The 24,903-nt window shown below is 41.9% G+C and overlaps 1 protein-coding gene across 3 annotated transcripts in view; it reads left to right on the top strand.

The window, feature by feature from the left end:
* Positions 1 to 434: 434 nt before the first annotated feature.
* Positions 435 to 24,903, top strand: part of CAP2 (cyclase associated actin cytoskeleton regulatory protein 2) — a 39,585-nt gene continuing 15,116 nt past the window's right edge. Inside the window, exons 1-6 of one of the 3 annotated variants that reach the window (XM_079983293.1) lie at positions 435 to 817; positions 6,688 to 6,818; positions 10,516 to 10,616; positions 19,257 to 19,334; positions 23,326 to 23,469; positions 23,704 to 23,789. In XM_079983293.1, the coding sequence (XP_079839419.1) occupies positions 6,698 to 6,818; positions 10,516 to 10,616; positions 19,257 to 19,334; positions 23,326 to 23,469; positions 23,704 to 23,789 (530 nt within the window). In that variant the 5' untranslated portion in view covers positions 435 to 817; positions 6,688 to 6,697. Of the gene's footprint in view, positions 818 to 6,685; positions 6,819 to 10,515; positions 10,617 to 17,014; positions 17,155 to 19,256; positions 19,335 to 23,325; positions 23,470 to 23,703; positions 23,790 to 24,903 lie in introns of those variants that run through there. The other 2 variants (XM_079983295.1, XM_079983294.1) reach the window with 2 other exon arrangements.

Genomic DNA, 24,903 nt, shown 5'->3' with positions numbered 1-24,903 from the left:
ACTCTGCCCAAGCTTAGGCTTCCTAGTAATTATGCAATGATATCTTTTAATTCTAAAGGATACCCCGAATCTGGTAACAAAACACCCCACCGAGCATCAGGGCCGTCTCTGGTTGCAGAATCGTCGGCGATGGAAACATGCCCTTGTGATGCATCCAGTGCATTGGCGAGCTACATGTTTGGTCCGGACTCGGGAGGGGCAGAGGGACCACGAAACCAAGGAATGGGGGTTCCAGATTCGACGGGGAGCCATAGGCGCCTGGGCAAACTTTGCCTTGGCCCCCTTTCCCCCGAGAATCGCGCCTCCCCTCGCCTCGCAACCGGCCCCTCCCCAGCCTCGGTTTCCCCACGGGCGCCTGTTCCTAAGGGCTACGTGACAACCGCGCCCCCCCCCCGTCCCCATTCCTTTCACCACGGAGAGCCGATATTGCTGAGAGGCACCTTTCTCTCTTCCCCACCTCCCACCCCTTTCGCTTTCTTTCTCCTTCTTCGCCAGCGTCTCTCTCTCTTTCTTTCTTTCTTTCTCTCTCTCTGTCTCTTTCGCCCTTTCCTTTCGGACTTGCCTATATTTGGCGCGCCCGGAAACCGCCCGCCGGGGCTGCATCTCTCTCCCTCTCTCTCTTTCTCTTTCCCGCCCTCCCCCTCCTGCGCGGCTTTTGTGAGTGACACCAGCTCACATCGAGGAGGAGGAGGAGGAGGGGAAGGCAGGAAGAAAGAGCGCGCAGGGGGGCCGGCAGGAGCGCGAGGGAGCCGCCACGGATTTTCCTCCGCGCGCAAAGAGAGAGGAGAACGAGAGGCTCCCCGGCTCACCCGAACAGGTAATTCCAGAGCAGCTGGCAAGGGGCGGGGAGGGGCGAAGCGAGCCAGCCGTCTGTTGGGAGGCGGGTTGCCCCCCTCTCCGTCGCAGGCAAGGGATGGGCAGGGCGGAGGGGAGGGGAGCGGGGTTTTTTTTGGGGGGGGGGGAGGCGTGCAGGAGATGCGGGGAAGGGGCTGGCTGGGCGTGAGAGAGACCCCCGCAGAGAGCGGCCTTGCCTGGTGGCTCTCGCCGCAGCCCCTCTGCTTGGGCGTGGGAGGCCAGAGGGGGCGGGAATCGGGAGCGAGCTACTGAGGGGGATTGATTTGGCTCTCTCTCTCTCTCTCGTGTGTGTGTGTGTGTGGAAGGGCTAATCTGGGTCACCGTCTCTCTCCCTCGTTTCCCTCCTCCCCCGCCCATGGGGAGCCGTGGCCTGCAGCTTCGAGGGGCCCGGTCGACTCTAACGGACCAACCTGGAGGTTTTGTCCCCCCCCCTCCAGGATCGCATCTAGGTGTGGGTGTGACTAGCGGCCGGCTCTTTATTCAGGGCAAAACGCCACAGCTCTTAACTGTGTTGGCAATGGGCACCTGGCATGCCTCCCGGAGGGGGGGGCGGGGGAGGAGGATTGTTTCCCCATCGTGGGCTTTGACCTGCGCTGGTTCTGCAGCTCAGGCCTCAGGGACGTGCCTTGTTTCTTGCGCGCTGCTGTGATTTTGTTTCTATAGCCGCCCACAGCAGCGGGGAGAGAAAACGCGTGGGCTTCTGTTGGCCTTTGAGTCGTTGGGCTTCGCCTTTGGGACACTCGGGGTTGGTGCAGGGTGGCAACCTGACAGCGGCATTTCTAGGTCTGTGACTGATGCGTGCCTGCCTGCGTGTCTTATTTCACGCCTTTTAAGGCAACCACCTGGCTGTTTGCAGTGCTTAGGTTTCTGCTAAGGGATGCTCGTAATGGTTCACTTCGCCTAATCTGTTTAGGGAACAACACTGGACTCTCAAGAAGCTGTGAATCATCTAGGGCACAGGGTGGCAATGGGGCACTTGTGGGCGTGGCAGATTCGCGCAAGGTGTCATCCTTCACTACTCCCCTGCTGAAAGAAAACCTCTTTTAACCACTGGATGGCTCGCCCCCCCCCCAAGCCTAGCCACAGTGTGGGTGATGATTTGGGGAAGGTTTACAGCTGGGTGTTTTAGGGGAAATATATATTATTTTCTGTGGAGTGTCCAGAATAATCCCAAGAGTGTAAATATAGATAATTTTTTTATTGTAATTTTATGAGCTGCAGGGATTGTTTGCAGGAATAGGATAGTGAGTCAGGTTCATTTGTTAGCAAATTAGATTCAGTTTTGGAGAAAGAATTTCTGTACTGACTTCTATTAACATGACAGTATATTACAGGAAAGCCTTTGTTAGAGGAAAAAACAAAACACAGTTATAAATAAAGCTTTGTTTAAGTCACCACAAGAAAAAGCAGGAGTGCTAGGTGATGTGATTCATTTTTCTATTAAATTACAAGAATTTATTTACTGTACTTGCATCCATTTTTTCTCCCTAATATAAAGCCAATCATCCAAATTGTGGAGAACACTGAGTTAATTCAGCTCCTTATAAAACTGCTTAATATCACATATAACCACATAGACTTTTGAAATGTATGTAAGTCTTTTCCTTATAGAAGTAAACAAAATAAAGTTAGTTCCTATGTCTATAGAATGGTCATCAGAGGACTTGTGGTTCATTCACTCCTTCCTTGAGTGCTGCTCTGAAGGATGTGTTGTCAATGCTGGCACATGAATAAAAGATGTTCTCTTAATTAAATAAAAATGAAAAGGGGCTGTGCATTATTCACTACTGCACTAAGGCTAATGCACTACTGGCCTTGGGTGTCTAGCGTGGACCGTGGTTCTAGCAGCAGTGAAAGGATATACCTAAGGGACAACACTATTCCATATATATTATATATAGCCAATTGGAGTAGTCTTAGTTGTTTGCTGGTTCAAATCAAGCTTTCTTCTAGCATAACAGAAGATTCAAAGCCCTGCTTATTAGGTACTGAAGGTGTTGTGCCATTTGGAAAATGTGAATGATAGGAGTGGATTAGTGGATAAGAACATAATAATAGGCCAGCTGCATCAGACCAAAGACATAATAATAATAATAATAATAATACCCTGCCCATCTGGTTGAGTTTCCTTGGCCACTCTGGGCGGCTTACAGCATATCTAATCCTGTTCTCACACTGGCCAGCCAAGTGCCTCTGAGAAGCCCTCAAGGAGGTCCTGAGCTCAATAGTACTTCTGTCATGATCCCCAGCAACTGAGGCACGTGCCCTTGACACTAGACCATTGCCATCATGACTAGTAGCCATTGACAGCCTCGGCCTCTGTGATTTTGTCTTAATTCCCTTTTAAAGCTTTCCAGGCTTTCCCATCACTACATCTTGTGGTAGCAACTTCCACAGCTCACCTGTGCACTGAGTGAGGAATCGTTTCCTTTTACCTGTCCAGAATCCCCAAAGCACTTACCTTCATTGACTGACCCTGTGTTCTAGTATAATGAGGGAGAGGGAGGGAAGTGGTCTGTTCAGTTTTTACATACGGTGCATAATTTTCCGTATCTCTATCGTGTTCCCCCTTTCTCATCTTTTCTTTCCTAAACTACAAAGTCTCAAGGTTTGTAACCTTAGCTCATAGGGGAGTTGCATCACTCTGGCTGCCTTTTTCTTCACCTTCTCCATCTGCAACAGCCTTTCTGAAGTGCAATGACCAGAACTGCGCACAGTATTCTGGGTCTGGATGCACCATAGATTGGTGCAAAGGCATCATTAGTTTGGAATGGATAAGAAGCTGAAGTGGGGAAGCCTTGACATGATGGGAGAATTGACAAACACAGGTTGCTTCCAGACAATCTGCTTAATGAGCATTTGCTGTAGTTCGTTCGTGGGAAGGTTAGGTGACCATAGGTCAAAGCAAGTGTTATCTTACAATTTCCAAGGCATTTCACCCATCGCATTCCTCTTCTCAAAAAGTCTGAGGGAAATGGGTTATGCAAAACCTCCCAATCAACTAAAATTTAATAATAATAATAATAATAATAATAATAATAATAATAACAATAATTTATTATTTATATCCCACCCATTATTATTTATAATTTATATCCCGACAATCTGGCTGGTCTCCCAGCAGAATAAAACTACAAATATTAAAAACTTCCCTAAACAGGGCTGCCTTCAGATGTCTTCTAAAAGTCAGATAGTTGTTTATTTCCTTGACATTTGATGGGAGGGTGTTCCACAGGGCGGGCGCTACTACTGAGAAGGCCCTCTGCCTGGTTCCCTGTAAACCTCACTTCTCGCAGAGAGGGAACCGCCAGAAGGCCCTCAGAGCTGGACCTCAGTGTCTGAGCAGAACAATGAGGGTGGAGATGCTCCTTCAGGTATACAGGACCGAGGCCTTTTTAGGGCTTTAAAGGTCAGCACCAACACTTGGAATTGGGCTCGGAAACATACTGGGAGCCAATATAGGTCTTTAAGAGCCAGTGTAATATAGTCTTGGTGATTGAATCCCACCTGAAAATACTGGTAGTCTGTTAGTGCCCACCATGGCTTCCTTTAATGCTCTTTGGAATATTCTTCATTCTTTTGCAATAGGCTCCTGGAACATAGGATGCTTTGGTTCTCTTCCTGGATGTACAGCTGACTCAGTTCAAGGCCATTGGCAACTTGCTTATCATTTATTTCCTTATGTATACAATTAGTTATACTGAGGTTATTATTTTGAGTGCCTCTTCTATTGACACACAGTTTAATTGAGATCTGACTACTTTCCCCCCAACCTGATTTGTCGCTATTGTTTACTTCATGCTGAGCAAAATGTAGCCACCCCACTTTACTTGCAAATAGTAGTGAGTGTGGAGGTTGCCGGATTTGAACTGGATATTTTAGTCTGTTTCTCTTCAAGAAGAAAGATGCAGTTACCATGAAAGGTATGCAGCCTCTTTACACTAGTTGTTCTGGGATTCTGGAATAACTTGTTGGATTGTCCAGCAATATGGAATGAACTGTGAAATCTACAGGACTAGGGACAAGTAATTGTGGTAGTCCTAGAAGTAATGTAAGATGTATATGTAGAAGATAAATATCATTATTTGGTGGCAAATTGTGTATATATAAGAGAGGTGTCTCAATGCTTGTAAGAAGCAGTTTTAAGTTGGAACAGGTGTTATGCTGATGTTTTTAGACAAAAGATCATTAGCCCGTTTTTCCATATATGATGACAAATAATTATAATAATGAATCATTGCTGGAATACTATTCAAAATCTTTTTAAAAATTCTTAATTGTCTTCAATTCAATTTTCAAATAGATATTAGATTTACCAGTCCTTCTTCTTTGATCTGGTCACTTAAGTTTAGTATCCATGGTATAACATATACATGTATATGTTCCCATTATTAGAGTTCAGCAGGGCAATTTGCTTGCTTCCAGTAATTGGACTAGTGGCATGTAATTAAATGGATTACAAGCCCTTCAGAATGCTTAATTACAAGAAAAGGTCTCCATTTAATGCATGGGAGGGAAAGGGTACTCTAAACTCTGCATGACCATTGGTGGAGAAGATACTTAAAATGTTACACTTCGTTGGTTGCAAAGAGAAAATAAAAAGCAGCATTATACATCAGGTGCATGGACTAGCATGGTTGCCTTGGTAACTTTAAGTCAATCATTCTAACAGAGACTGACAATCTGGTTGCTACAGTACGAGAAGTTATTATTCCTAAGTGTAAAAAAGCAAGCACTTCCATATGAATGCATTTACAAGGAATTGCTGTTCAAAAACAGAAGTGCCCATCACCTGCGGCAAACCACGTGGTTTGCAGTGTGTGGGCGCACTCATGCATGCACGGGTGGATGGAGATTTCCATTTAGTGGCTGTTCATTCACAAAGACTAATGGGACTAGCAAGAAAATTAAAACAACTCCTGTCACACTAAAACAGCGATGACAGGGTTGGTAACCTTTAAGAGACTACATCAGCCCTAGAAATGGCATAACTCCTTTTCTTCCATTGCAGTTAATGGGTGGAGGGGTGGAAAGGAGAAAAGAAGAAGCAACTACCTTCCTCCCTGACTGCAGTTACTTGGCCAGGTTTTGGACGTGGCGGTTGCTCTGCTATGGGTTCTCCCCACATACACTCTCACAATAGCATTTCCCTGTTAATGTGTTTAGGGTGGCAGCCTTAGGGCTTAATTCTTGCTGTGCCACTTCTTCAGCTGAAAAGACAAGGGCTGTATTCAACTAACCCATTGCACTAGTGGAAGCCTGTACAAGGATTCCTACTATTGCAATGGGACTCCCCCCCCCCCCACTCCCCAAACCTGCTCTGGAGGAGGGAGGGGGGGAATGTTAGGTAAGCAGAACTGCTTGCACTGGACTGATGGAACAATATACTTAGTGCTATGATGACATCTCAGTATGATTGTCTTACTTTGTAAAAAAAATTTTTTTAAGTAAGAGTTCTAGTATTGCATATTTGACGATGCTTAGAGACTTACATGCCTAGATGGGATGCTTCACGTAGTAGGCTAAAGTGTTCACCACCTTACATTAAAAATGTGAAATGCGTGAAACTTGTGAAATAAGTTACAGAGGTTATAGTACTTGGTCAAGGCGGGATATTTGACTTGTTTCTATGTTATATTAGAGAAATCAAATGTTAACTGTTGAAATCCTTTTTTTAAAAAAGCAACAACAGCCAAATATATTTGTAACATGATATAAAAAAAAACCACAGAAGCCTTGATGATAGTACCTGTTAACTGTATGAAGGAGATACAGTTCTCTGAAATTCACACATGAAATGAAACAACTAATATTATTTGTGCCTTTGTTTAGCTTTTCCAGGATGGCAGAAATGGCTTTGATTGAGAGGTTGGAGAATGCTGTGGTTAGGCTTGAATCTCTGCTATCAGATTCACACAGGCTTGCTGGGATGGAATGTGGAACTGTCAATGGCGTCAATGGAGGTATGGTTCCATCTTTCAAGAAGCCGTATGCATAATTTTGAATGTTAGGAACTGAACTACTAAATGCCATGTGCTGGTAGCATTTGTTCTAAAAGAAGCTGGATGATTCCCAGCCACCCCCACCCAGCTCTTAAATTAGCAATAAGGAATATTTTGTGGGCTCAGACAGAAAATGGCCGATGTCAGCTTTAATTATAATTATAATTTAATGGACCACGGAAAAGATTTTTCTATTAAATGTGTTGTCAATGGATTGCATTTAGCAATGTCCCTTGTACTAACAGAAGGCTCTTTGAGTTAGCAGAGACATCCATCAGTGGAATAGAAAGGCAGGCAATTTTTGATGGTACCCTCTCCTCCAGTGGTCTCCAGGCAGCTCCAAAATCTGCTCCAGGGATCACCATGAGGACTGTAGGATGGGAGAGGGAATTGGGAAAAATGGCCTCCCCAGTCCATTGACAGAAGTCTCCACTAGATCAAAGAGTCTTCTGTCAGCATGAGGTACACCCTTCGATACAACCCAGTGTTTCAAGTGTCTATTGATCTTTCAGTGTTACTGTTTCGATTGTGGTTTTTTTTATAATGAATAACTGCTGAATCAGACAGAAATTAGCAGAAGAGATACTGGTTCTGTTTTCTAACTTCCTGAGATTTGTTCTGTACAGTGTGTTCTGCATGTGTTTAATGTTGCATACAAATGTAAGCCTCATTATTATTTACTTTTATTTGTTTGCTTATTCTGACTTATCACAGCAATACATTGGTTCAAAAGTTATTATAACTATGTCCACATGCATTGATATGATGCTGTAAGCCATATTTTAGTGCAATTTTCACAGTATTCATTCATTTGCCTTATCATAACAGCTTGTGAATGCACAGATGAATGTATCGAAATGTCTTTGTTCGCTTTTTAAAGGGGAGACGCAAGAAATAACCTGGAAGTAACCCTGGGCTTAGATCCAGGCCTGAGAGCATTTAGCATTTCCTAACAGACCTCCTGCTCTGACTGTTACCCATGCAGCTCCCCTGAAATTGCACAAGTCACAGTCTCACTGCTGCAACCCAGCACTCCTACCTCTCAGAACCAAACTAGATCTATTAGCATATGTTTATTTAACACACAGCCTTTAAATAATGCACTGGCATCATTACATGCACATAGCTGGAGGGGTTGATCATTACTAGAATCACAGCAGGCATGGAGTGGTAGAATTTAACCTTTTCCTTCCCGGTTCCTATCCTGAGGCAAATCTCTTTATGAAGCCAGAATTTGGTAGGTAGGGGATTCTCCACTGGAACTGTGTTGTTTTTAACCCACCAGTCCCACAAACTTGTGGAGGTTTGGGTAACTTCATATTCTACCAGGCATTTCCAAATGTCAAGGATCTGGCTTACCAATCTTTCCCCAAAATGTGTTAAAATTCTACCTTAGTTCTTTTGGTTTTATATTTTGATTTTGTTCTGTGAACCGCCCTGAGACCTCCCAAGAATGTAAATTCAATAATAATAATAATAATAATAATAATAATAATAATAATAATTTAGCTGTACAAAAGTACATTTCTTCTTCAGTCACTCTACCCGAAAAAGGAAGAAGAGATGGAAATGAAATTATAACAAAAATAAGGAGATGACTGAGATGATAGGGAAACTGGGATCAGCGAAGAACAGAATGACAACAAGAAGAGGCATGAAAAATCAAAGAGGATAAAGAGTTCTGCTCAGCAAGTAAAAGGAAAAACAGAAGAAAAGAAAACATAAGTCTACACAGTATAGCGACTGTAGTAATTTAGAGACATTTCCTCACAAGAAGCATTGGGGTGGGAGTTTAGAGATAATCCTGGGAAAAGGGGGTAAGGGGGTGGAGCCTGACTAGCTGAAGAACCTTCAGCGGAAAACTTGTAACTGATAATTAATAAAACCACCCAGTTATCCCCTTTCTCAAGATATTGAGCTTAAGCTTATTACATGTAGTGCATTCAGGCATCCAACATGCTGGACTTGTGCCAAGGACATTCAACTGTGCTAAAGTAGAAGTAGGAATTAATGACAGAAAAATGTCAAAGAAGCAAAAGAACGAAGAGGAGAAGAAAAAGTGGCAGAATCTGTTAAGAAAGAGGAGAAAGCAAAGAGGGGGAAAGAGAATGCGATCAGCAACGAGAAAGAAGGTCAAGAAGGAGAAATGTTTATGACATTTTTGGAACTGCTCAATATCCTTGTTTTCTGTGACCTTGCCTCGTATATGTGTGGTCATTTTTCACAAACCAGCATACAGCTTCAACCACCAAATTATCCTCTTTGGTTTACCTCATTTTGTTTCCCAAGGATTTGATGAAATACAGCATCTTCCCTCTCTTACTTGAGTTAAAACTGGATTTAATTGCAGAACCACAGAGTGGTTTATCAGAATCTAAAACATGCTGTCATAAATCAAGAAGTTAATCCTGAAAGTGGGAAGCAGAGTTGGTAGCTACCATTTGAACTCACCTTGAAACCTGGCACTTGTTTTAAAAGAAAGAAACAAAACACACACAAAATAGACATTGTTTTGTTCAACATAAAATACCTGTAGAGGAGGAGGATGCAAGGAAAGGCTATGCGAGAACATGCATTTGTCAGATGAATGGAAGCCCAGAAATTCTTTAAGCTTAAAGGTGGGAGAGAGAAAAGAATGATACAAAACAGCCTATTCACAGGTAATATTGAGAGTCTGCAAGTGAAAAGAATGGTTATTGTCATTTGTGTTTTGATATTGTAAGCCACCCTGTGACCTTCAGATGAAAATAATAATAATAATTGGCATCCTATTTCCTTTTAAAATGTGTTGGGGGTTGTTGTTGTTTTTATTTTGATTGTGTATTTTGTGGTTGTATATTCTGATTTCATTCTGTGAACCGCCCTGAGACCTGCAGATATAGGGTGGTATATAAATTGAAACAAACAAATAAACATTTTACCCTCTCAAAATACTTTCTGCTTTACACTGGATCACACACGTTAGCATTCAAATACATTTCACTCAAGGCAGTACTCATGGTTATTAATCTAAGACTCCCTTATGAGAAAAGCCCAGAAGGACATCTGTCTAATTGTTTGTTTGTTTGTTTGTTTGTTTGTTTGTTTGTTTGTTTAGCACATTTGTACCCTGCTCTTCACAGCCAAAGAGACTCCCATAGTGGCTTACATACAGTCAGTTAAAACAAGACAGGCCCTGCCTACAGATTTACTATCTAAAAAATGACACACAATGGAAAGGGGCCATGGGGGGAGGGAGAGGATAAAACAAACTCAGGTGCTGGTTCTTAAATAGTAGCTCTTATAATGATCAGCTGACATAGAAACAGTTCAGGGGCAAAAGGCCTAAGTAGTTGATCTTTCCTAATGTGCATCTGTAATGGAATTGTTTTAAATACATTTTTATTTTATTTTTATTGCTTTCTGTTCTCCACTCCTAAGCTCCTTTGGGAGGAAGGGCAGGAAATGAAGTTAATACATAAATAAATTTGATAAAATGAATGACTAAATAAATGCCACAGGCCAGCACTCAAATCGCATGCTGCTGTTTCGGTTTCTGATGTAGAAATGCTTCTATGAAACATCTTCCAGTCGTGTTGCATTTTAATCTTAGATGTAAAAGCATTCAAAATGTATGAACCTTCTCAGCCAGATCTAGTGAAGTTCTGTTCTCCTGCAGATGTAGCACCGTATGTCGAAGCCTTTGATAGGATCATAAAGGGGAGTGTAGCTGAGTTTCTAAGAAATAGCAAGATCCTTGATGGTGATGTGAAGACACATGTAAGTATTTCTCTTTTTACCTTCTGATTGTATATGGCAACTGTGATTTTCTCAAAAAAATAAAAATAAAAATAAATACAGGTCTGGCTCCATAAGCAAATTGTAGTGTTCATTGTTTATACATTTATTCCTATGGCAATGGCTGAGCCCAAAATCTTACTATTTCTCTCATACTGCTAATAGCTGTCAGAAACATTGGGCTGTAGCCAATGCTAGTAGATCCACTGGAGCATAACTAACTTAGGCACATTAATTTAAATGAGTCTAGTCTTCCATAGTTCAATGCAATCCTTATTCTTATCATTGAACATACATTTAGAACCAAAAGGTTGTTTGGACTTAAGATCCTCTTTTTTAAAAAGTGACATGGGATCATTGTTTTGCTAAGTCAGAAGTATATTCCACATTTGTTTGTTTTTTAAAAATACTGTAATATAAAAACATATGAATAAAAGTTCACAATGTAGGAATAAACCATAGGTAAGAATGTAAGGGACGTGGGTGGCACTGTGGTCTAAACCACAGAGCCTAGGGCTTGCCGATCAGAAGGTCGGCAGTTCAAATCCCTGAGATGGGGTGAGCTCCCGTTGTTCGGTCTCAGCTCCTGCCCATCTAGCAGTTTGAAAGCACGTCAAAGTGCAAGTAGATAAATAGGTACTGCTCCAGTGGGAAGGTAAACGATGTTTCCCTGCGCTGCTCTGGTTCGCCAGAAGCGGCTTAGCCATGCTGGCCACATGACCCGGAAGCTGTCTGTGGACAAATGCCGGCTCCCTCGGCCTATAGAGCAAGATGAGCATGCAACCCCAGAGTCGTCCGCGACTGGACCTAACGGTCGGGGTACCTTTACCTTTTAGGAATGTATTATTATAGAAAATGACAAAAATAGAGAACTTGGCTGAACAATGCATACCACAAAGTTAGAGGTTAGGGTTGAATAAGTTGGAGCTCCACTCCTGTTCATTGTTCAGTTCAGCAAGCCATGTTGCTCTGACCTTACGTATCAGAAACTCATGGGGTCGAGGGAAACCAGTAGCTTCAGCACCATGGATAGCACCATGATTAGCAGCTATGGGCTCTTCCACACTTTGTCTGAGTCTAAGCAGTTTTCTGCTTGTATCGTTCTTTCTAGGCACAGATCTGAGGTGTTTTGTGTTTGCCCCACAGCTTTCCCCTGGAAAACACACCCTTTACCCCTGAATCGGAACATCCAGCAATCTGTGAACAACCGAATTGTTGTCTGGTCCAATTTAGTGGTTACAGGTGAACTGAGGCCTTATGAGTCTGTTCCTCAGATCCCCCTCTCGTAAGCTTCACTCCACCCCCGGTCTGAAGACTCTGGTTTCCAAAGGATGAAACCCCTAGCCTGAAAATATGAACACTTCTTTGTCTTTCTGTAACCTCTCATCTGGCTTGCTCATTGATACCTCCTCCTTCTGCTACTGTTTTTGCTACTTAAATATTCAGCCTCACACCCAAATGTCAGACATAAAGGGAATGATAAAACATTAATAACTTTATTTATAATGATTATATACCACTTAATGTATGTATACACACACACACACACACACAAACACACATCTCTAAGAGGTTTATGTAATATTTAAGCAGAGACCATGCTGTGCCTTTCACATTTCCTTGATTGTGGGCATTCCCATAGATCATGAGAGTATTGAGGTGTGCTGAATTTGAAATAAGTATAGCATAGGAGAAGGATATGCATTTTTCTAGAATCTCTTAAATACGTAGTGCAGAAGCAGCCGATGTGATGCCCTCCAGATATTGTTAGACTCCGACTTGCAGCAAACATCAGAACGGTACCACATTGGCAAACCCTGCTGAGCTTACTGAAAATGGTGTGCTGTAGCTCATTTAGCATCCTTGACATGCTTGTTCCATTGCAACAGAAGAGAAACACAGTTCTCTCTCTCTCTCTCTCTCTCTCTCTCTCTCACACACACACACACACACACACACACACAAACTTACTTGTCTTAAGTCATAGGCAAGTTTGGTGAGGAAATTGGATGCCCTGTGCTCACTAAGTGGGTTGATTCTTTATCATTATTTTTTGGGGGAGAACAGAAATGAGAATCTCAAACATAATGGATCAGATGTGTTTGTCAATAACATAACGGAGGCACATCTGAAATGATAAATAGTCCTCTTGATTTAAGTAACTACAGTAAAGCCTGCACTCCCATAAAGACTTATATTTTTGTTTATTGCCACTGTCTTATATGTTACTGATGCCTCGTTTTATCTATAAGTAAAGGGCTCAATTCAGTCAGTCTTAAGTTAATCACTTCTGCCCAGTGGATTGTGTATGCTTCATGACATTTCCCATCTCTGTGTGATGAATGGGGAAGTAGCCTTGTTACACAGAAGGTTATAAACTACAAGGCAAATCCAAGTCCCACTTGAATTTGTTTTGTTTTCCCCCCCCAGTAGATGTGCACTGTCTATGGCAAGGACACAAAACTAAAGAGAAAAAAATGAAAAGGATGACGAAAAGGCAGGCCTGTGCAAGGAGGGGTATTTTCTTCCTGGTGTTTGGAATCTTTTTCTTTTTCTTTTTTTTTTTGAGGTTTAAATGTAGGTGCAGCAGGGAAATAATGAACCCTTAATTGTTATTATTTTAATCACAATATAAACAAAACTACCTTAAAGTATGCATGGTGATGCTTGACTGGCAGAAAGATAGATAGATTTGTCATGGGTCACAAAGTATACTATGGACATTGGCTGGTTGGTTCTTGAGACCCTCTGCCCTTTAAGGGGAACTGCTTTGAAATGGAGTTTTATGAGTCAGTTGTTGAAACAGCAGTGCCTTCCCATTGGAAGAAAGCAGTTGCATTATGTTACCAAACTGAAAACCATGAAGAAAATACTTGAGAATTCTGTATAGGTACTCATGCACTGAGGTGTTGGAGGTGTCAGGGAAGGGGTAGAACCTCTGCTGGGGGACACATCATGCTCTTTCCTCACCTCAGCTGAGCAGCTTAATGAGCCATCCCCATTGTTTCTTGCAACGGATGGATGCCAACAGTTCATGCACTGGGGCCCCAAGTGGATTTCAGAGAAATGAAAGGTTGCAATATTTCCTCACCCAAAAGGAGTGCTGCTGTTCAGCAATCCAGTTATATCCAGCAACCCAGGAACCTATAAGTTGCTATGGACTTAAGCAGGTCATTCCTTGCCTTTCATGGTTTTTTACATGCCCCTAGCAACTGATCCTCAACATTCTGTGTTCCTTCAACGTCACAGAGCATACTGAGTCCTTCCTCATCTGCCTGTTCTTTTTTTGTGGGTTTTGTCTCCTATGGAGGTTCATACTTGTGCATACTTCAAGGATCACCAAAACAGCTGCTCCCTCTTGGTTGGTTTTGGCTGGCCCTGTTTTGGCTCCAATCTTGTCAACACTCAGCTACCCGAATTTGCTATTAGCAGGAACAATAATAATTTACATGTTTATTGTACAAAGCGTAGACTTCTGTTTGTGCTTTTCATCAGGAAGACCCAGGTTCAAATTCCCACTCTGCCATAAAGCAAGCCAGCGTTTCTCAGCCTAGCCTGCTTTACAAGAGGGGCTGTGAGGATAAATTAGGGAGGGGGAGAAGCATGTGTGCTGCTGTGAGCTCCTTGAAGGAGAGGCAGGATTAAAAGATAATAATAAAATAATGTGTAAGTTAAGAAACAAACAGTTAACTGATATGAAACTTGAAATAGAGATCTTTTCCATTTCAACTCCCCCAGCATGCATTCTGATGCCAGCATCTGTGATGGATCTCACTTCCTCCCATGCTTCTGTAAAGGTTACATTGGAGAAAAAGTTACTACAAAGCAGGCAGTTCCTCAACACACTGGGTAATGTAGGCAGCATTAGATCTGCTCTACACAGGTGGAATAATGAGGTGGTAGGAGCCAGAGATGGTAGACTGTGCTGCAGGCATTCAGGCTACAGGTGGGGAATGCTGTTTGTTAGTGCTCTTGCATTGGGGGGGGGGAATCATCCTCAGTTAAAATAAATAAAAACAACCTAGCATCCCAGAAAGATTCTAAAGTTTGATCGCTCACCTTTCTTGGTTTGCTACTGACACATTGCCAAAAAATGAATTAAAACATATAGAATTTGTTTACACTAATGTAAATGCATAGTTGTAAATTTAGAAATAACCAGTGCTTTTTCCAGAAAAAAAGGGGCCAGAATGCACATCCCTCAGAAGACCCATCCCAAAGAGGATATATTTGGGTTGGGAGGGGGGGTCTCCTCACCAGCCAGAGGCTTGTTTAGGCTGCTCAAATGAGACAAGAGGAGGCCTCAGCTGAGCAGCTGAACAAGACACCCCCTGCGCCTTTCTGGCTTGCGTGAGCCAGAGCTGGTTTTCCAGAACTCACAGCCAAGATGATCTCTGGCCTCTTCACAGCCTCAGCTTTTGTAGCTGGAGTCAGTCAGGGTCCCGCCCTCCCAGGCCAGGCAGGAAAAGGCCTATAGAGCAGGGAGCAGGGCCTTCAGGATTTACAGCCAAGATGGAAACAGCATCCTGGGGCTTAGGGCTTGTGGAAGAAAGAAGCAGCAGAAAAAGCAAGGCTTCTCTCCATACCACACTGACATTCAAGGACCTACAATGTTTCTCTCCCCACCCCCAGTACAAAGAATGGATTTACACATCTCACAGGTAGGGTGTGATCCATTATCAACCCTACACAGGTACTATTTATATATGATGAAAAGTCTTTCTCCATGATGACTGAAAACATGTATATCTTTTTTCAGATTATTAGGCTGTTGTTGTTATTATTTATTAAATTTATAGTTGCATCTATGATGTGGTTACAGCACATCTCATGTTGACATGTTGACTGGTAGGGAACTTTATTCAGAAACAATATATCTGTGTTTGCACAGATAGTATGGATCCACTTGCAATATAAAGCTTCCCTCAGGAAATTGTGAGAACTGCTGCAGATTTAAGGTTGAACTATAATGAATAGCTTGCTATTGTTATAATTTCAATACAAATCTAGCCACTGGAGAATGCAGTTTTTCTTATGTTCGTTCTAGTATCCTCATTATTGTATAGGCATAGTTGACATTCTGTAAAATAGAAATAAGTTTATGATATCCAGATTTGAACTGTCTAGGGTAAGAAAGTTAATAGAGAAAGGCAAACAATGAATGGCTCATTTAGGCTATTAGAAACAATTGGGGTGTGAGCATATCAACATAAAGCACTTTTAACTTTCAGGGATTTCAATGACACATACTTAACACTCTAATTGAAAACAGTGACACCTAAAAGTGAATAATTTTAGTTGAATTGTGCCTCTGGAATGTAGCTTCCTCATTTACAATTCATTGGCAAAGTAATTGAACACCTTAGTTCAGCATGGGTGACGATCCTTAGGAATATATATAGATTTACTGTTGTATTCATTACAAGAGAGTACCTCAGTTACTACGTATTATTGTTGTTAACATTTTTTTATCTCTCACCCTTCCTCCAATGAACATAGGGCAGTTTAACATTTCTTCAACCCTTTTATCCTAGCAACAACCCTGTGAGGTGGTTTAGAAAAGTTGATAAGTCCAAGGTAACTCAGTAAGCTTTGTTGTTGAATAGGGACTAGAATCCGTTCTCTGTTGATGAGTATTAATATAAAAGTATATCTGTGCATATGGGACGCGGGTGGCGCTGTGGGTTAAACCACTAAGCCTAGGACTTGCCGATCAGAAGGTCGGCGGTTCGAATCCCCATGACGGGGTGAGCTCCCATTGCTTGGCCCCTGCTCCTGCCAACCTAGCAGTTCAAAAGCACGTCAAAGTGCAAGTAGATAAATAGGTACTGCTCCAGCGGGAAGGTAAAAGGCGTTAGTCATGCTGGCCACATGACCCAGAAGCTGTATGCTGGCTCCCTTGGCCAATAAAGTGAGATGAGCGCCGCAACCCCAGAGTCGGCCACGACTGGACCTAATGGTCAGGGGTCCCTTTATCTTTATATCTGTGCATGTTTGCTAATGTTTGTTATTAAGGGAAAAATAATAATTCATTTAAACAAAATAAAATGAATACTAATGATAAAATGTTTATTAATTATAATAAATATAATTATAATTAACAGATAATTATAATAGATAGTTTCCAAGTGTCATACTGTGTGCATTTGACTTAGTTAACTTTTTCTGAGAGTTTACTGTTGTAATCTGCATTGTGAAATAAAGGCCACAAGATTTGGTGCTGCTCCAACATCTGTGCTTTAACAAGTCGGACAATGAATGTTTTTCTTCTACACATCTTATAGACCATGTGTCCTGTGCATTATGATTGCAGCTGCTGCCTTGTTCACACAGAGAGAGTTGGAAAGAAGGTTGTATTTGGTTTCAGAAGACACCTGTTGCCTAGAAAACCCTCGCATACCTGAGTGACTAGGATAGTAATATGTGTGAAACTCGCAAGAAATCCTTAAATTATGCGTTGTCAAGGAACACATTTAGATTTCTTCACTGCATTAATGCTAGAGTATCAGCACAAATAGAAGTAAGCAAGGGCTACATGTGAACTAATTTTTGGAGGCTTTTGCAAGAATGCTGTGTATATGTTTTTGTTAAAAAAGACAAATATCTATAAGAAATGTCTGCTGCTGTGCCATGAGCATAAGAGGAACACTAGTATTCAGAAGCATACTGGCTCCATCTGAGGATGCAGAGCCATCAGAGTTCAAAGCCACTGAAAGCCTTATTTATCCTCAATGAATTTGTCTAATGAACCATCCAAGTTGGTGGCCAACACTGCTGCGGGAGCAAATTCCATAGTTTAACTATGCAATGTGTGAATAAGTCCTTTCTTTTGCCTGTTCTAAATCTTCCAACATTCAGCTTCATTGAATGTCCCTTCGATCATAGAATTGTAGAGTTGGAAGGGATTCTGAGGATCATCTAGTCCAACCCCTTCCAATGCAGGAATACGCAGCTGTCCCATACGGGGATTGAACCTACAACCTTGGCATTACCAGCACCACACTCTAACCAACTGAGCTATCCACACAGTTTAAATGCAATTCACTGTATGTGGTCTGCTTACCTCCATTGTAAGGCCAGTTCTTAGGCATAATCGCGGCTGGTTTTGATGATTTACAGTGACTGCTGTTTTCATAAACAATTCTATGAATAGCAAGATCAATGCAATTGTTTATTGTTTTTATAAAGAGTAAAATCAATAAAAATCCACAGTTCTAAATTAGTAACTAAGCTGCTAATGTGTCGGAGAACATTGTCACAATTGATCCTGCTTCACTGTTGCTGCCATTATTTGGCAACTTCGTGATCCATCAGCAAAGCAGTCTGCTCACACGTGTGCCCATGTTGATCTGGCTGCATCCAAAGGCTGGACGCATTGCTAACAGTTGAGTCAGGGCATGATGTCATTATCCCAGAAGAGAAAGGACTTTGTATCTGCACTTTTGTGAGGAGCATTTTCTGGTGTTTGAAAGTAACCGTTAGAGAGTGCAGTTTCCATTGTAGGGCCGTATACAATGAGGGGGGAAATAATGATGCAGAAGGTCTTTTGAAAGCCCACAAAAGAACATAATATGAAGCAAAATGTTGCGATTGAGAAGAAAAATTGCTAATTCTTGGGGTTTGGTGTTGTTCAAGTGATGCTTCAATGGACCACATTGACTATTCTAAGGCAGATGTTGTGGAACTACAATGACTACTAGTTCTAGCAAGCATGATGGGAGTTTTTGTCCATGGCCAATCGCCAGGGTTGATGGGAGTCTTTGTTCAGTGACTTCTGGAGGCCCAAAGGTTTCCCTAGCTGCTCTAAGGGAATGGTTTTTAAATTTCTATGTTTTACAGTCTCCCATGATAGTCTCCATGAACCACTGTTAAGAGCAAATAATTCCTGCTCCAGGTACAAAATAGGATAGAAGAAAAAGCCTTGTCCTTTGAGACTGTGTGGGAAATAATGGCAGTGTCCTTTTTTACACACCTTGTTTTCTGTCGCTTGAGTGGCATCAGATGAGCCTTCATTATAGAGTAACCCACTGTGATCGCTACTCAAGCCTACGGGGTTGTCAGGTGGAATCTGCAGTGTAAATGCATCACCACACATACCGGCATGTGCCACAGCAGAGGATAAAATATAGTCTCCAAAATGCCTCTTTCCCTTTTCCGCATTCTGTCAGTTATTACTCCATGTTTCCTTAATTACAAATACAGCATGACCCAGGAAGCCAAGAACTGGGATGGTAGAGATGGCATGGAAAAAGCCATCATTCTCTGAAACATAGTTCTGCTATTTCAGATGGGCTTACTCATTGCAGTCACCCGGTACTCCTGAAATGTTAAATATGTACCTCCATCCATTGTGAGGCTCATACTAGCCTGCCTTACATGCTGCTGTAAGACTGGCTAATCTATGTGAAGAGCTGCAAATAAAATTATAAAAATGAACAATGTGAAATTAGAGTAAAATAATAATAAATAATATGGATTTAGATAACTGGAATTAACAAATCAATGTGGATTAGGATAGCTTTAGGCCATTAATGACCTAAAAAAATAATAATCACAAGTGAAAGTGTTTAGTGTTTACATATTTTAAATACTCGTAACTCAGTTTGTCACCCTTTTTTCCAGGCAGAAATGATCCGCGCAGCTTTCCAAGCACAGAGAGCATATCTACTGTTGACCTCACAGTATCAAGAACCTCAGGAGGTAAGAGAGATGTGGGAGAGGTGGCTTTTTTTAGTTGGATGACACTGAATAAATGCTTTGTTGACCTTTCCAAACTTTTCTGATCATTCACACCAATCATTTATGAGTGCTGCGCAGGTGTCATGGGCATGTGACCTGTTTGTAATTAACACAAAATAGGAAAACCACCCCTGGGCTCCTTTAGGAGGAAAGTCAGGACAGTAATGGAATAATTGAAAAGGAAAAAAGAAAACTTGCCACAAATAACCAGAATGTGTTTGCATTGACATATCCTGAACTCAAGGACATAGAGCAAAAGTTGTTAGGGGTCTTATACAAATATATCAGTATAGTTGTCAACTGTAGCGTTCATATGGTAACCCTAGCTTCCTACAGTATTACCATTGCTATTTGTCTAGAAAAAGAGGGGCTGGAACTCACCATGAACACCTCCCTTGTTCTCTTTTTATGGCAATGGCGCCCACCTGAGAGGTCCCAGCTCTGAGTTCCAGCGAGTTTTGGCTGGAAAAAAAGCCCTGGGTATTACAATAACCTGATGTGCACAGAATGGTCCAGAAGAGAGAAGAAAAGAGGCTCCCCTATAACTTTGTTTGTGATGTCATCTGTGTTTGCCTCTGCTTATAACCTAAAACTATGCAGTCAGTGTGAAATCCAAACAGGAAAGCCAACCACTAGTTTACTAGAACACACAGAGCAGAGAAAAGCGAATGAAGGTGACAGCATCTCAGTGCTGCAGAAAAGCGAGTAATTGTGTCATTCTGCTGTCTAGACGGTTTGCTTTGGTAATGTAAAGCTGTGAATGAGCTGGCTAGCTGTGATCACAGCATAGTAGCTTTGCAGATATTCAGAAACAGCATTGTAGAGACTGAGGGGATTTGCCGAGTTCCTGCCGGGTTGGACACAGGGATGTCTTATTTTAAAAGAGGAAATACTGGTGGGGGGTTGTCTGTCCTCTGCTTTAAGAAGCAAGTGAACTCAGGAACAAATGGAAAGGGTGTTGCTGAAACTTCATTATACTGTGATCAACACAAAAGGGCACGCAAAAGATATGGTATCTGGGATTTTTTTCCTTATTTCATTGGGTCACAAATTTTAGGGATTTCTTCAGTATCTGTACCTAGCAAATCACAACCAAGTGTCCCTCCAGTGCAGTTTAGATTTGCTTTCAGCAGTTAAGTTTACATTTTATTCCTTCTTGAAGCACTTTTCTTTCTGTATATGCAAAAATAGCAAGAGCGGAGAAGATCTTTCCAGCTGGCATGCCAATCCTACATCAACTACAATAAATTACTTAGCAGGGTGAATGTTATGTTACTTTTTATGGTCATGTTCTATATTTGTATGTGAAGTGGAAATGATCACATGACAAAAGCACCCTCTGATATTAGAGCTTATGTATACCAACTAGTGGCTGTTGCCTGCAGAATCACCTTTTAGAAAGCCGTGATTGTTTCTGAAACTCATTTCAGTTATTTGGAATTCATTTCTGATTTCTTTATATCAAATATTAAAATGGCAAAGTACTGTAAGTTGTACTTTAAAGTCAGGAAATAAGAGTGGAGAGTTGTATATATAAAGCATTTGGGAGCTTTTCTAACTAATTAAGATAATGCGAGATTACTGCTAGAATCCAGACTCCTCTACAAGTTAAAGCATTTTGTAACATAGTTGTACATGCAGGGATTCCAGGTTTGCCACTGATTCCAGTTTTCTGAAAATCTGTCAATGCAGCTGTTTTAATTCTGAGCCTTGAAACTTACCTTTGGGATCCAAAATATTATTTTTTGAAACAGTAGTAGAAATATGTACAATATGTTGAGAATAATACCATGAAGCTGCACCCAAACATATTTTCTCTCCACACCACTGCAGAATCTAATTTTTCATATATAGGAGTGCTGTGTCAGTTTCAAGTGGCAAGCAGTAAGAACTCTGGTTCAAGTTGCCTAATTGGATTCAAAGCAGGTTAATTTTATATTCATCACAGCACATATTATAAAAATGTAGCTTGAGAAATGTTACTGCATACCTAACTTCCCTTTTACTGTTTTCTATTGCACTAACCCTAATAGAGCATTGGTAGCTTGAAAACTGGTCAGATGTAATAAGTTTATAAGAAGGGTAGCCTATGTGATGCCTCTTGGATGTTGTGGACTGCCACTCACATAATCCCAAGCCAGCATGGTCTACCCTAGAGTAGAAAAAGAAGAACGTAAGGGTTGAGGGAGCCCTTTTCCTCCTGCCTCCCCAATTACAGTATAGTGGCTTACAATAATCCTATACAAGTCTGTTAAATTGTGATATATTGACTATAGAGCATTATAAGCAACCTCTGATCAATTCCTATTATCATATTATTTTAAAAAACACAAATGCAAATCCTAAAATTAGCTTCCAGAAGTATCTGCACAGGGAGAAGTTGGCTCCTTGCCAAGCAGCGCAACTACTGATAGTAAGATTAGTAACAGATGCTGCTGAAAATACAAATAGTGTTTTAAAAACCCCTCATTTAAAAATGTGTTGTTCATAGCTGTCAATAGCCCAGCTGGTATGATGCCGAAATTCGGTAGACTAAGATACCGGTCATTAATACACAGATTCTATATTCAAAACTCAGGATTCTCAATACAGAACAAACCTAAATCACAATGAAGTGTGTTTGTTGTGTTCATAGTCCATAGAAGTGGCACACTGCCAAAAAAGGGAAAAAAAGAAAAAAGGAATCAGAACAAATCCTACTAGTTTAAACTCTATGTTATGAATTATTATTGTTATTATTAATTACCTGCCCTTCACCCAAAGGGTGAGTTACAAAAGCATAATATTAAAAACAATTAAAATCACCAAAATAAGGTAGGTCCCAATATATACATACCTCAAGTCAGGGTAAAGAGCAGCATTTGCCAGGAGATCATATAACTGTAGAGTTGTAAGGGACCATGAGGGTCATCTAGTCAAACCCCCTCAATGCAGGAATCTTTTTTCCAACATGGGGCCCAAACCCACAACCCTGAGATTAGGAGTCCCATGCTCTACTGACTGAGCTATCCAGGAGTCCTGTATAATGAAGGCTGCAGGTGCAGGGAGTTCCATGGTTTAGAGTCTGCCATAGAGAGTTATGCAATCAGCCATCTGATTGGAAATAAATCTCAGTAAAAAAAATATGATCTAGATTTGGCCTGTGTGATTCAGGATGAAAACTTCTCACTCAACAATGTGTAAGTGCAAGGTTATTTTCTGCTATGGAATTTCCTCTGATATTTATTCTGTGTCCTGACCCTCACTGCTAGACACTCCCTGCTCCAGGTTTGTCCAAGGCTTCAGTGCTCAAATCTGAGTGAAACATAAGGCAAACTAAACAAAACAAGTTTCAACAGGTACACAAGAGGCAAGAATACATGGTTAAGCACTAGCTAAACTGTTGACCCAGCAAATGACACCTTGCCTGCACCTTCCTTTTGAAGTAAGGGGTGGCACCACTATTTGCACAGCGAGTGTCCTGCACCCAGGACTGGACCTTCCTTTGAACAGGCTGGTTACACAAGGCTCGTTCGCATAGCTGCCATCACCATCACGTCCTTGGAGATGGGGGTGGCGTCGGAGCTGGGTTGGCACCAGACTTGTTCTCCGTTGTCTCCCCCAAAGTGGAAGGCTCCTCAGGGCCAAGAGGTAGCACCATGGCTGGAAACATTGGACTAGGGTTGTATGGTTGCTCCTCCATGAATTTGAAGCAAGCCTAAGTGCAGCAGCAATGGCACTTAAATCTTTATTAGAAAGCAGCAGAACAGCTGGAGCCAAGAAGTGCCTGGGAAATGTGCAGACTGACCAAGCCACAGGCAATAGTGGAACCTCTGAACCCAGGGACCGTTCGCCAGTGACCCACCTTGTCAACTTGGGCTGGCTGTACAACTTTCTGACTCCTCCTCTCTGCAGGTCCAGTGTGCTCCTGTTCTGTCAGCAGTAATAACACTTCTTCTTTTTAATATTGCAGAGTGAAGTGACCATTCTTTTAAAACCAATATCAGACAAGATCCAGGAAATTCAGACATTCAGGGAGAGAAACCGAGGAAGTAAAATGTTTAATCATCTGTCAGCAGTCAGTGAAAGCATTCCAGCTCTTGGGTGGATAACTGTGGTGAGTTTTGAATTTTATATTTTTCTTTTTTAAAAAAAAAAATATCCTTATTTTTGCCCAGCTAATGTCAAATTCAAGTTGTGTCTTCTCCCCCTCCCTATGTTTCAGAATCTTCATGGTTACATTCTAAAATGCAGGGAAGTTTTGCCTTTTGATTTTACATCCTCTCACTCTTTGTCTTTCTCTTTCTCCACTCTTGCATCATTTACGTGATGGTCCTCTACCTTTCCTTAGTCTCCTAAGCCAGGGCCTTATGTCAAGGAGATGAATGATGCTGCTACCTTTTATACAAACAGGGTATTAAAAGACTACAAGCATAGGTAAGTTACTAAAAAAAATTTTTTGCTACATTTCTCTGGTGAAATTTCAGAACCAGTTTTATCAAGTCCTAAAGAATATTGTATTATTTTGAATTTACTACAAAAATTATTTGATGTGTTGTCTCCCAAAATCACAGATTGGATTTGGGCAGACTTAACTAGATTTGTCCATCCTGGAGGTGGGGTGGGTGGGGTGGGATTTCGTTTTTGTATCTTTTTTCTTTTTGGCAATTGTTAATATACTGGAAATCAATAAAACTATATTTATGTTAAAGAAAGAAATATGTGTTGTGTACAATATAACCAATATTGTGTTCTAAATTTAGCAATGCAATAACTTTAGATAGAGCCACTTAAAAATGTGTATTTATTCACATCATTTCACAAATGTCAATTCTGCTCTAAAGGTAAAAGGTAAAGGTACCCCTGCCCGTACGGGCCAGTCTTGACAGACTCTGGGGTTGTGCGCCCATCTCACTTAAGAGGCCAGGGGCCAGCGCTGTCCGGAGACACTTCCGGGTCACGTGGCCAGCGTGACATCGCTGCTCTGGCGAGCCAGAGCCGCACACGGAAACGCTGTTTACCTTCCCGCCAGTAAGCGGTCCCTATTTATCTACTTGCACCCGGGGGTGCTTTCGAACTGCTAGGTTGGCAGGCGCTGGGACCGAGCAGCAGGAGCGCACCCCGCCGCGGGGATTCGAACCGCCGACCTTTCGATCGGCAAGCCCTAGGCGCTGAGGCTTTTACCCACAGCGCCACCCGCGTCCCTTCAATTCTGCTCTAAGGAGCTGTAAAAGAGCAGAACAATGCATAATGAGCAAGCTGCTACCTAAGGCAGGCTTCCTCAACCTCGGCCCTCCAGATGTTTTGAGACTACTGTTCCCAGCATCCCTGACCACTGGTCCTGCTAGCTAGGGATCATGGGAGTTGTAGGCCAAAAACATCTGGAGGGCCAAGGCTGAGGAAGCCTGACCTAAGGTGTATTACAAGAATGCAGGAAGTCCTCAGAGAGATGCTTATACAGTAATGCTGTATTATTTTACTGTCCTAACTCAGCTGAAGATTTCATAGCCTCCAGGTATTTTTTTCAATGGCTGGACACTCCTTTGGTCCT

This window comes from Podarcis cretensis (genome assembly GCF_951804945.1).
Source record: "Podarcis cretensis genome assembly, chromosome: 7".
NCBI lineage: Eukaryota > Metazoa > Chordata > Lepidosauria > Squamata > Lacertidae > Podarcis > Podarcis cretensis.
Note: the sequence above shows the minus strand (reverse complement) of the source record. Positions and strands in the feature narration are given on the sequence as shown.